The 12,853-nt window shown below is 37.8% G+C and overlaps 1 protein-coding gene across 1 annotated transcript in view; it reads left to right on the top strand.

Moving 5' to 3' along the window:
* LOC118156098 (histone-arginine methyltransferase CARM1-like) overlaps window positions 1-9,887 on the top strand; it is a 76,985-nt gene extending 67,098 nt beyond the window's left edge. Inside the window, exons 8-13 of the mRNA XM_035309885.1 lie at window positions 1,994-2,075; window positions 3,808-3,893; window positions 5,319-5,408; window positions 5,592-5,729; window positions 7,461-7,550; window positions 9,698-9,887. Of these exons, the coding sequence (XP_035165776.1) occupies window positions 1,994-2,075; window positions 3,808-3,893; window positions 5,319-5,408; window positions 5,592-5,729; window positions 7,461-7,550; window positions 9,698-9,707 (496 nt within the window). The 3' untranslated portion in view covers window positions 9,708-9,887. The remainder of the gene's footprint in view (window positions 1-1,993; window positions 2,076-3,807; window positions 3,894-5,318; window positions 5,409-5,591; window positions 5,730-7,460; window positions 7,551-9,697) is intronic.
* The last annotated feature ends 2,966 nt before the right edge of the window (window positions 9,888-12,853 follow it).

The raw sequence follows: 12,853 nt of genomic DNA, 5'->3' as shown, positions 1-12,853 counted from the left end.
GCTTACTGTTGTGCTTCAGAGTTGTGTTTTAATTTGTGTTTACCAGTAATCATTCTTAGAAGTGTTACAATATATAGTCTACCATAGAAGAGCAGACTGCTATTTTTGTTGTGAAAAATCTTGCCAAGATAGAAAGATACAAAGCATAAATATAAAAGTGGTTAAAAATAACATGCATTTTGTCTGTTTTTCATCAGTGATAAATACACAACTCAATTACAAAGCATAAATATACAGCAAGTGGTTACAAATAATGTGCATTTTGTCTGTTTTTTATCAGTAATAAATACGCAACTCAATTACACAGTGCAGCAAACATATGGATAAGAGTAAAAGATCACTTGCAGTTGGTGTCAGATGATTTCTGCTGTTGTGCTTATTTGAGTTCCTTCCTTAAAGATACTTTCTCAGCTGTAGTCACCTGAGCATCTCCAATTAATGCAATTAGCACAGAACAAGTAATGTAGAATGTATCAGTCTTAAATGGGTGTTCCCAGATTGGTTTAGATTTCCTCATCCACTTTGAAGAAAGTAATGATAGCTTAGGAATTGTATGATGTTTTAACAATGAGAACAGACATTCAAGGTTTCCCTTTTTAGGTGTTTCCATAGACTCAGAAGAAGGTTTGCAATGGTTTTATGACAGTTTCATCATAAGAAATTGAGATCTCTTGCTGTTTCCCCTTTCTATCCCATTTTGTTTATGTTATCTGGGGTTAAAGATACCTGTTAACATTTTCAGTGAGTTGATTAGACCCAAGGTCTGGGATGATTTCTGCAGACATGTATATTTTAATTTCAAAGTTCATACTGGGATTGGCCTGTATGTACATTAAATGAACATTTGCAAAAATTTGTAAGATAAAATTAGGGTTTTGTTTGTTTGTTTGTTTCCTCTTTTCAGTTGATATAAGATGACCTTTATTTTCCCCTTTTATATCAATAAAAAGGAACAGACCTGTAATAAAGGCAAACTGAGCACCACTTTTATTTTCATGAGGTCCACCCTCATTTCTGGAATAGATCAAGTTTGCCAAAGTAGACTGCCTCATTCTAATAATCCTTGTTCTTTGCTTTCCATTTGTGTGTTGTTTTTTTTTTTTTTGCAGAAATGAAGTGTGAAATGTCTACATAATGTCCACTTGAGGGGGTCAGGTCACCTAACTGTGCTGGCTAGAAGGCCTGTATCATAGTGAATGTAAACTGAGGAGGACTTTTATTTTGTCTCTTGGCAAAATGGAAAAAGGGAAAGATGTGGCCAGCTGTAGTTCACCTGCTGTTTGCAGTTACTCTTCCTGGGTCTGGTTGGAGCCCAGAAAACCATTTTTCCACTAAAAATTTAAAAATGTCTTGAAATGTGTTAATTTGATTTGTGTCAGTATGGAACAATGCTAGGGCCACATGATGAAATATAACCTTATATTTAAAAAAACAGAGTGATTAGTGTACATAGCTCTTGTATCACGCAAAGGAAGGGTCCAGCAATTTGTGTAAATAGAGGGTTTGAAGGGCGAACATTGAGACTTGAGTCTGGGAGATAAGAGAACAAGGAGGTTTTTTTATGAAACTGCTGACTTTTGCATGGGACACTGCCCAAGCTTGTGATACCTGGCAAAGAGATCCACCAAATTAGGAGAAAGGGGGAGTTGAAGGACGACCGAAGGACAAAGCCTGGGAGGAAGACTATGAGCCTTCAGCACAAGAGACCCCCAGAGAGACCACCAGAGACTGATACGCATGCGTCCGGAGAGGGTTCGGATTCCGGGAACTAATTATAATAACCCTGCCTTTTCTAGGAGTAGTGATGAATATGTATTAGTCTAGGAGCATAAAAATCAGCCACCTGATGTAACAGGTGTGCGTCTTGGTGGAGCAGAGACTCCCGGCGCACCCAGCGCTGTTTGCTTGCCTCTATTCGCTTAATAAATTATAAACTTTAATTAGAATCTTATTTGGGACTTTGTCATTTATCACAATGTGTTACTGTTTCTAGGTACCAAGAGTGCTTTTATGGGGTCAATTTGTCCAGTCTGTGCAGTGCAGCTGTGGATGAATATTTCAGACAACCTATTGTGGTAGGTTTGTTTGTCTGGGGGTTACTGTTTACATTTTCCCCTCTCTTATTCCTACCTTATTATCTCCACAAAATCCTATATGTACCATAGACTCCCTGTCTAACAGAGCTCTGTGGCTGCTGAATAGAGAGCCAGCAACACAATCTGTGAGAACTGTGAACAGAGCTGCTGCCAGAGGTTAACAACTATATGTGATATTCCTGGTTTTGCTGTAAGTAACAGATGTCTAGAATTATGCATGTATTAGGGAACCACAGCATGTGAACACATCTGTTTTCCTAACATGCAACTAGCTTCCCTCAGTTTTCATTCTCTTAAGCAAGTAACTTGACCTTGGATTTTCCCTTCCTTTCTCTGATCCACAAATTAAAGCAAAATAGAAAGTGTCCAAACAAACACATTTCTGCATTATGAAGCAACCTTTTAAAATATTTAAATATACTTTCTTCATGGGTAACTTCTATCTAGCCCCTGCCGCTCTCTTTCTTTGAGCTCTCTAGCAAAAAAAAAAAAAAAAAAAAACACAAAGCAAAAGTTACCACACCACCACAGCCCAGTTTAATGCTTTAGTATAGGCACAATGTTAAGGTCTGCTCGCGGAAATCTGACTGCAGCAAATCTGGGCTTGATATATGCTAACTAGTTTAAGTAATGATAGAGGTATAGCTGTTGTTGCGTGGAGGAGTCTGGAAAGACCATTAGACTACTGCCGCCACCTTTTGCACCCTCTTGCTTTTACTATGTGAAATAAGAAAACTCTCATTTGTATTCATAGATTTCAGCCATATCTTTGATTATAGCTTGGTCATCTCAGTGCTGGTTCTTTGGCTTTCAATTAGAGAACGGAGTAATCTGTAGAATTGAACTACATATTCCCATCCCATATGAACTGATGATTGGCTTTTGGCATTTTCTTCCCTTGAAGATCATAAAGTTATGTATCAATTAAAAGCCACATTGTTTTTTGTTTGTTTGTTTGTTTGTTTGTTTTTTCCTTTTAAAAATTCACATATCTCTTTGGTTTCCTTGTATTCTATAGATATATTTCAATTCTCATTCAGGAGGATATGATATAAGCATTTATGTTAAGGCTTTGCTTTACTTGTCAAAGAGGTTGTGAACAGTAGTGGATTAGGGTTACTGCATGTGACTGAAGAAAGAAAATGTAGGAAAATGTTCCATTTACTGACTATCTGCTCTTAACATGTTTCTAGAATGCAGTCTGTCTTAATTTTGCTTCCTATACTTCATGATTTAATTTTCAAATCTTTTCATAGTCTCTTAGTTGGGTTTATCGAACTGATAAACCCAGTTGCTCTTATGCACTTTGATGTGCATAAGAGCACATCAAAATGTGTGCCTTAATAAATAAAAAATAAGAACAAAAAAAATCACAGCATTTTTAGAAGTTATCAAAGCAATGTGGGGACATATTTGTTTGTTTGTTTTTGTTTCTGGCTTAATAAAACATTCTTTGCTATCAAATAGCTAACATAAGATATCAAGTATATTAATTCCTGATGATGATGGAGACTTTTCACATCTAACAGTGTTTTCAGGGCCATTAAAAATATTTTTTTTTAAAAAAAAAAAAGAAATTTAAAATGAGTTTATTGGGGTGAAGTTTGATTTGTGTCATCTTTCCATTTTGTTTAACAGATAAGTATATATGCTGACAAAACTGAATGGTAATACATACTACCTTTTCCTCCTCTCCTCTCTCCCCCATTAGGATACTTTTGACATGAGAATTCTGATGGCCCGGACAGTGAAGTACACCATTAACTTCACAGAAGCTGCCGAGGAAGATTTGCATAGGTTAGTAAACACAGCAACCTACTCTTTTTTTCCTTTTTGTGATTGGCGTTTGATGGTTAACTATGGGAGACGGATAAAGATTTGATTAGTGGTGGGTGTGGAGGAGGGAAGGTGGCATGCCAGGAAGGTTAGTACACCTCTAGTAACGTACCAGAACATTCGTCTGCAGGATGGTTTGTCTACTGTTAGCAGAGAAGTCTGTGAGCCTGTGAAACAGTAAAGAAGTTTAGAAGATACTTACTGAAAGGGGTAAACTGGACTCTAGAAGTCAGTTTGCTGCCAAGCTTTGTCTGTTAGGATACATTTGAATCTTTAAATCTAGTGGCAAGGTAGTTGTTTATCCAGCTGGACATCCTAAAAGACCTAAAATATTCTGGGTAAGATGGTGTCATCACAAGCCACCTTGCTGAGCTCTTGTGTATCTATTTGCTGTTGGTTTTGGTTTGTTTGCATGTTTTTGTTTTTTGTTTACAACATTTCTTTAGTAAGAGGAGCCAGTTGCACCTCTTTTCTTCCCTCCAGGGATCCTTCAAATCTTTACTTGGAAGTTCTTATATTTGCATTGACCTACATTCCTTGTGTCCCAGAGTTATACAGAGAAGCTTCGTCCTTGGTACTATAGAGAAATAAAATGTATCTTATGGGAGAACTTGAGGGAGTACTACAAGTACTTACAAGACATTGTCATCAGAGGAAGATATCATACACTGTCTTTGAAACTCTGAACTACTTAGTTTTCAACATGACTCCTACCTAATTGCATGGTCTAGTGAGGGAGAGGAATTGTTGTGAGCGGGGAAGACAGATGGAGATCTGCTTTCCAGTTTCCACTGGCTGGTGCTGACTTATTTCAGTCATTCTCAGGAGGACTAATGTGTTCTACCTTAATGCTAGTTTTATATGTTTCTGCAACAGTGGGTGAGATTTGGGTAAAACTGCATAGCCAGTAATACTTCCTTTGGAAGTGAAAATGCTCCAGCTCTTGCTTGAGTATCTCAATTTTTAGCTTTTGATTCCAGTAGTAGACTTGTTTGTTAAATTTGTAGTGGAGCATTTTACTGTTCAAAATCCCTCACTGGGAATAAGAATTTTTCCATTGGAAAGACTGAACTGCTGTATTTGTAACATCCTGCAGTGATGTGACAAATGATGCAGTAACACATATATAGTGACATGTTAGATTCTATTACCAAATAAGGCCAAATCAGTGCCATTGGTTAGTTCAATTGATATAGAGAAAAATAACTTTTTTTTTTTTTTAATATATGGAAAATTGAGGCATAAACTGATTAACAATGGAAATACATAAATTAATATAGGGTAGGTTTCACTTATATATTTCTGATGGATTTTTGTTTCCAGTACTTTTTTTTTGAAATTACTTTTGCAGCATTTTTATTTTTATTTTATTTTTTCCTCCTATAGAGTGGAAATCCCTTTTGTTTTCCAAATGATGCAGTCTGGACTAATACATGGTCTGGCCTTCTGGTTTGATGTGGCATTTGTAGGATCACTGTGAGTACTTCTTTCGCACAATGTGTGCCAGAATTAGATGTTTATCTGTTGCAGAGCTGGTTTATAATGTAATTAATGCAGCTTAAAATTCATTAGGAGCAGTTATGAAATGCCACATACATATAAACATTTCTGAAAGAAGACTGGAGAGTCATTCTATATAGTTCCTCTCTTCTGTTTTAGGGTAACTGTTTGGTTGTCAACTGCACCAACAGAACCTCTCACTCACTGGTATCAGGTACGCTGCCTTCTTCAGACGCCCCTCTTTGCTAAAGAAGGTGAAACTCTCTCAGGCACTGTCTTGTTTGTTGCAAATAAACGGTAAGTGTAAAAGCTTCCTAAGCAGATTTTGAAGTGTTAGAGGTACACAAATACTAACAGTTAATCTTCAGCATGGTTGTACCCATGTTTACTATAAATCCAACTGATAAATCCACTGATAACCACTGTTGGTCTTGCAAGATTCTACTCACCAAAAGGTCTCGTGTAATGTTCTTTCTCACATAAGTCCTCCACAAACACCTGTGAAATCCTGCCATCCCTCATAATGCTACCTGTAACTTTTGCCGGCTTTCTTATCACACACAACAGTTTCCTTAGGTCATGTCCAACCATTTTCTACACCTTTTTTTTCAGTTAGTGTAATGTCTAAGTCATCAGCCTAGTTGTTTGCCTGAAGCCCTAACATCCCTCAGCTCCCACCAAGTTCCATGCAGAGATAAGAAGAAGTGGGGTTGATTCCCATTCCATTTTGTAATTCTGAGGAAAAAAAATAAAATAATAATAAAAAAGTCCTATAGACAAGCTGCCCTCTTTAATAGTGCTTTCACATGCTCTAGTCTTTCCACTGAGGCTAATGACAATGACTGCTTTTGGAAGGGTGTATTTCCTCACCAGAGTGCTTCTCTTCTGCTATCAGTCACATTTGGAAACTCCACTCCCATACTTTGCTTTGAAAATTATTGTCAAGAGACTGGGCCACGCAAGTTGCAGCCTGGTTTGCTTACATATGTATGTGTGGATTTAATGTGTGGAAAACAAACCAAAACCTCTATACAGGAAGGTCAATCCCCTTCCCTGCCTCCATCCCCTCCACCCTTCCCCCCTGGAAAAGGGGGGAGGTAGGGTAAGGTGGGGCAGGGACGGGGGTAGAGAAGGAAATATTCAAGGGCCCTTAGCCATACAAGCAACTAATGCTTTATGTGACATTTGGCAAACGTCAGTATCTGGTTAGGATCTCCTCATGGAGCACATAATAACTACAGGTTTTGATAGGTTTCTTTCAAATGTAAATTCTTCAGTATTTTGACATACAAATGAAACACTGTAAGCCACAAAACGATCGCAGAGCCACTGCTGTAAACATGTCAATATATAAGGCATATCTACAACTGAGCATGGTTCAGAGACACCTGCACTACTGACTTTGCTAGATTTAGAATGAGCAGTTCAACCATGTATTCTCAGGGAGCTAAGTCCTGCTACAAAGCTTCTTTGATCAAGATATCACCTCTATGTAATTCTGCATTTGCTGTTCTATGTAAGAGAAGCTTTGGCCAGCTGCAGCCTTTCTGTATGTTCTCCATTGCTCATTTGCTCCTGTTTACATTTCTGAAATTTGTTTTCTTGCAAAAAGTCATGGGAAGAATATCTTTTCCGATGAAACCTGGGATTATAAAAAGAGTGAACCTAATGGTGTTTGGCCAATAATATATTTTTGATCATAAAGACGTAATCAGCTAATGTAGAAATTTATAGTATTTCTGTTTGAGAGAGAGAAAAATATCTTTCATACTGAATACCATAATGTAAAATGATGATGTTTTTTCAGATGCAAACACTAAATATCAGTTACATGTCTTCTAAATTATTCTTTTTAGATATGGTTAAAAAATCATGCCCTGGCACTGATAAATAAATTATGTTTGATTGTAATACTAAATGGTAAGTATTCAGACAGTGACTACACTGATATTTTTCACACAAGATATTACAGTTCTAACTATAATTTAGTTCCATTATCTCCTTTTTATACTTTTATTTCTGATGCAGACAAAGTTATGATATTCAGATTGTGGCTATGGTGGACCAGACAGGATTTAAATCTGGTAACATAATTGATTTAAAGAATCCATTTTTTAGGTAAGAAATGCATTTGACTAAAATACAACACTGTATTTAATGAATCAAAGTAGAGTGGTCAGGTCCTGTATGACAGAAAGCAAAACACACCTAATGTAGATGAAAATGTTTTGAACTTGTGATTTATTTAATTTCTACAGGTGTGAGTATATTTTTGTCTTATATTAGCAGTAGTTATTTATATAAATCATTATTCTATTTAGGCTGCGTAGCAAATAGAAAAAGAACAAATATATTTATGACCTGTATTGATTTACTGCTGTGACAAAATAGTAGATACATATTTATGTGGACTAATGTATAAGATTTTAAATCTTTTGCTATTTCCTGTTGTGTGATTTGCACCACTGGGACTCTTAAGGAATCAGCAATATGCTGCAAAGCACAATGCTAAGTACAGATATTGATACTACTCTTGGGCATGAAGGATCTGTCTTTTATATATTAAACATATGGAGAAGAAAAAATAAAATGCACCTCCTGCAATTTTTTCAGATAGAGCAGGGATCTTCATTAGAGGTTGCTAAACCACTGTATTTTTGGGGGAAAAACAAACAAACAAACAAAACCCCCTATTAATTACAGATCAAAACAAGGGGGAGGAAGGAACCATAAATTCTTCCAAAAAAAATGATTTGTGAGAGAAATATTGATCAAATATATAAATATGCCTTTATAAAAAAGATTGTTCATTAAATACATGCAATAGTTATAAATGAAATTGTATACTGGAATTTCCTCAGATTTACCCTGTGACATAGACAATAGCTAGTTCGCTTAGGCTTATGGTGTGCTTAATATAGGTTTCAAATCTAAAAGCTTTTTGTGGGGATGAGAAAAAATAAGCTAACTGGTCTTCTAAAATTGCCATACATACTCCGCAGCCATTGCATAGTCATTTTATCATCTTTGAAAAGTCACTCACAAGTCTACTCATTTAGAAGCGAAAGAAGTTTTTGATGAGAGCTTTTAATTTATATTAACTGTAGAAATCACTTTCAGTATACTAATACTCGATTGAAAGAGAATGGGAGAAAACAGCAAAGATGTATGTTACACAGAATTAAGTTATATGAAGTTGCATTCTAATTGAAAAAATTAAATTTACGGATGTCAGTGTGTGATTTTGTGGTTGCTAGTCAATTAACCATATTCAGTTCAACAGTTCAGACTGCTTATCTTGTAAACGTTAATTCTTAGAGTGCTTCATTGTGGAATTCTACTGCAACACACTAACTTTACTTAACAGGTTTACCCTGTGAGTCTTCATTACAGTTTTGTTTGCTTGTTTTTTTATCGATCCTTCTTCATTTTGTCCCTTCCTTCCCATAGCTGAGTTTTTCAGCTGAACGTTTGAAAAAGCAGTGACAAAGAAGACTTCCCAAAAGAAAAGTGCTTATTTATAAACATAACTTTAAAAGCATTCATAAGGTTTTTAAAAAATAAAGTATAACCTGTATTTTAGACTAGGACATGCAAATTGTCATGCATGGTGGGAAATACTTGATTTAAATTTCATGAGTAAGCTTCTGCAAGTTCTTTAAGGGGGAAGGAATTATGTAGCTGACACAAAGCCCAACTCTTTTCTACATCTCTGCCTCATAGTGTGCCTGATTCAAATACTTATTTCTGTACCATTTTTGGCTCACTCAAACAACTCCATATTAATTCTATAGCATAAGGCACAAAATAAACTAGAGTAGACTCATTTCTGTAAAGGCAGTGACCTGTGCTGGTATACATGTAAGCAGAAAAAAAGCCACTGCCTTTGTAAAATAAGTTGTTGTGGATTTGGCAGCACATTACACCTGTTGCACAGCTGCAGATATAGATGAAAAGAGTTACAAAATAAATTTGAAAACACACTGTATTTAATAAATACATTAACAGCACAAAGTTTTATTCCAAGCACACATTTTTATTCCAATGAGACTTCTTTGCCATGCATTGGCTGAGTGTTGTGTTTACAATACTTCTAATTTCATAAAAGCCCATATTAAATATTAAAAAAGCTGTCAATAGTTTTTTTCTTCAGAGTAAAGTAAGAAAAGCTGTATTAGAATATATTCCCTTTGTTAATTTAGCTAATTCTATAAGATGTCAAAGAACTGTGTATTTATTATAACTAATTCTTTCACCCATTTTAGGTATGACTAGAAGTAGTATAATATGGCACATGAAAACAGAAATAAGAAACTCACCAAGATGAGCAACCAACAACACTGAAATCTGTTCAGTACCTAGTACACCTACTAGTCTTTGTGTACAATCAATTTGTAACTGTACATGTATGTAATAATAAGAACAATTAAAAAAGTGATTAGCATGATAATGGAATATTGTGATTCTTTTTTTTTTTTTTTAACTGAAATTTAGCTTGCACTCACAATTATGACTTTTATTACATTTATGACATTTACAACTTTATTCCAGAAGGTTAATTTGATAAAGATCAAAAAGTATTTGTTTGTATTTGTTTTCATTTATTTTATAGCAAGCTGACATTGATTCATGTTGTTTTTTTTTCTTTTTTTTTTTTTTTTATATATTCTTAACATGCTAGGTTATTGAACAAAACCTACCTCGTGATGATATATATATCAGATCTGCCAGCAGTGTGTTGTGTCCATGCTTTAAACATGCAGCATGTATTTCCAGAAATTTCAGTGTTTCAATGTAAGGCATTTTTATTCTCATTCACCAGAGTAGTGTTAAATATTTCAATTTTCCCTCTACATGTGGGCTTTTTGTTTCTTTTTGAGCCATGAACCAGAAATCATCTTGCATATACTTCGCAGATGTTCTGAGATTGCTCCAAGCATATAGAAGTGTAACAGAACACATCTGTAAATTACTTCAGCATAGAGTGAAATAAAAAAGTATGATAGAATGTGAGACTCTCACTTTTTTCTATCTCTGTTAGAACTGTTTCGGAAATGTATACGTAAGTTTATTATCACAAACATAACTGCTATTATACCTTTAGCAAAACATAATCACCTGCTAGCCCTTCATGTGCTGTTGCAAGGCTGGTCTGAATGAAAAGCTGCACCAAGGCTGACCCTTCTTTTGAGAAGTAACACAAAACATTGATCAAAAGACCTTGTTAGCTAAGGACCTCTGCTGAAAGTAATTAAGAAACAGTTTAGGATTTTTTTTCTTATTTTTCCAAGACAATATCCATTTAAAGATAGTCTATTAGATTATCAAAAGAAGTCCCTAAAACTGTGAAACTTGTAAATGCAACATGAAATTCATGGCTAAGACTTTGAAGCCATTGAAGTTAGCGTCTGAATGTAACTGTCTCAACTGTCTCAACAGGATGTTTCCAGTAGCATTTAATACAGCAGCTGACAAGTTTCTTATATAGAAATGTAATTTGTACAATTTTTTTTTTTTTTTTTACATTCATACACATATGAATAGCTTGTTGCATGGAATTATAACAAATTATCATTCTAACCTGTACAAACTCTGTAATAAGATACCTGAGGTAATATCTGATTATTAGGTTTTTATCCTTTTAAATTTATTCTGTACTGTTTATTGGTTTTATTGTTTTATGACAAAAAGCAACAAATCCATGAATATCCTAATCCAAATACCAGGCAGCTGTAGTTCAGTTTTCCAAAAGTTGGCAGGTTTTCCCTCAGCAAATATGACAGGAGTATATGAAATCTGAATTCAGCTTATAGATTTGTAATGTCTCCTGTTGATCTGGATGTCATTAAAAAGCATCTATATATCAAAAGATTTTTGCTTTCTAATGCCTTAATTGATCTCACAGGGATTAGTACTTGAAAGCACAAAAATAATAATAATAAGTTGAGTGGAGACTTAAACACCTTGTTTGCATCTGTCTTTACTAGCCAGATCACTTACCCTTGGGGTACTCAGCCTCCCAACCTGGAATTCTGGGACAAGGAGCAGAAGAAACCCCCACAGTTCAGGTGGAAAGTTAGATACCTGCTGCTCCACCTGGACTGTCACAAGTCCATGAGAATTGAGTGCACCCTCAGTAAGTTTGCAGATGACACCGAGCTGGGGGGAAATGTTGATCTGCCAGAGAGTTGGAAGGCCCTGCAGAGGGACCTGGACAGGTTGGATTGATGGCAGAGGCCGGTGGGATGAGGTTCAACATGGCTAAGTGCCAGATCCTGCACTTTGGTCACAACAGCCCCATGCAGCGCTACAGGCTTGGGGCAGAGTGGCAGGAAAGCTGTGCAGAGGAAAAGCATCTGGGGGTGTTGGTCGATGCTCACCTGAACATGAACCAGCAGTGTGCCCAGGTGGCCAAGAAGGCCAGCGGCATCCTGGCTTGTATCAGGAGTAGTGCAGCCAGCAGGACCAGGGAGGTGATCATCCCCCTGTACTCAGCTCTGGTGAGGCTGCACCTCAAGTGTGATGTTCAGCTTTGAGCCCCTCAGCACCACAAGGACATCCAGGCCCTGGGGAGTGTCCAGAGAAGGGCTACAAATCTGGTGAAGGGCCTGGAACACAAGTTCTGTGAGGAGCGGCTGAGGGAACTGGGGTTGTTTAGTCTGGAGAAGAGAAGGCTCAGGGGAGACCTTACTGCTCTCACAACTACCTGAAAGGAAGGTGTGGGGAGCTGGGGGTTGGCCTCTTCTCACAGGTAACTAGTGATAGGACTAGGGAATGGCCTCAAGTTGTGCCAGGGGAGGTTCAGGTTGGAAAGTAGGAGACATTTCTTCTCAGAAAGAGCAGTCAGGCATTGGGATGGGTTGCCCAGGGAGGTGGTGGAGTCACCATCCCTGGGGGTGTTCGAAGAAAGGTTGGACGTGTTGCCTGGGGACATGGTTTAGTGGGTGACATTGGTAGTTGGGGGATGGTCAGACCAGATGATCTTGGAGGTCTTTTCCTACATTACTGATTCTGTGACTCTATGCCCTACAGACACTGTTTCAAGCAGTGATGCAAAGAGCTTTGGCTGGGAGCAAGCATCCTTACTTATGCCCCTCGATTTAAGCCAAGCTCCATACTACACTCCTTCTCTTCCCGCTTTCGCGTGGATTTGTCGGGCACGGCGTTAACGCCTGAAGCAGCGGCGCAGCCCCCCAGCGCCTGTCCCCTGCCAGGGCCTGCCCGGGGCTGCCCCTGACGTAGGGTAAGGGGCCCCCGTGCTACGCGCTGCCACCACGCCGGGCGGCGCTTTACGGCCGGCGGCTTCACGCTGTCGCGCGGTGCCGTAAGGCGCGGACGGCAGGCAGCGGTGCGGGCGGCGTGAGGGGAGCGGCGGGGCCGGTGGTGAGCGGGGGGGCGGGCGGCGGGATGGGGGGGTCCTG

Source organism: Oxyura jamaicensis, chromosome Z (assembly GCF_011077185.1).
Source record: "Oxyura jamaicensis isolate SHBP4307 breed ruddy duck chromosome Z, BPBGC_Ojam_1.0, whole genome shotgun sequence".
NCBI lineage: Eukaryota > Metazoa > Chordata > Aves > Anseriformes > Anatidae > Oxyura > Oxyura jamaicensis.
Note: the sequence above shows the minus strand (reverse complement) of the source record. Positions and strands in the feature narration are given on the sequence as shown.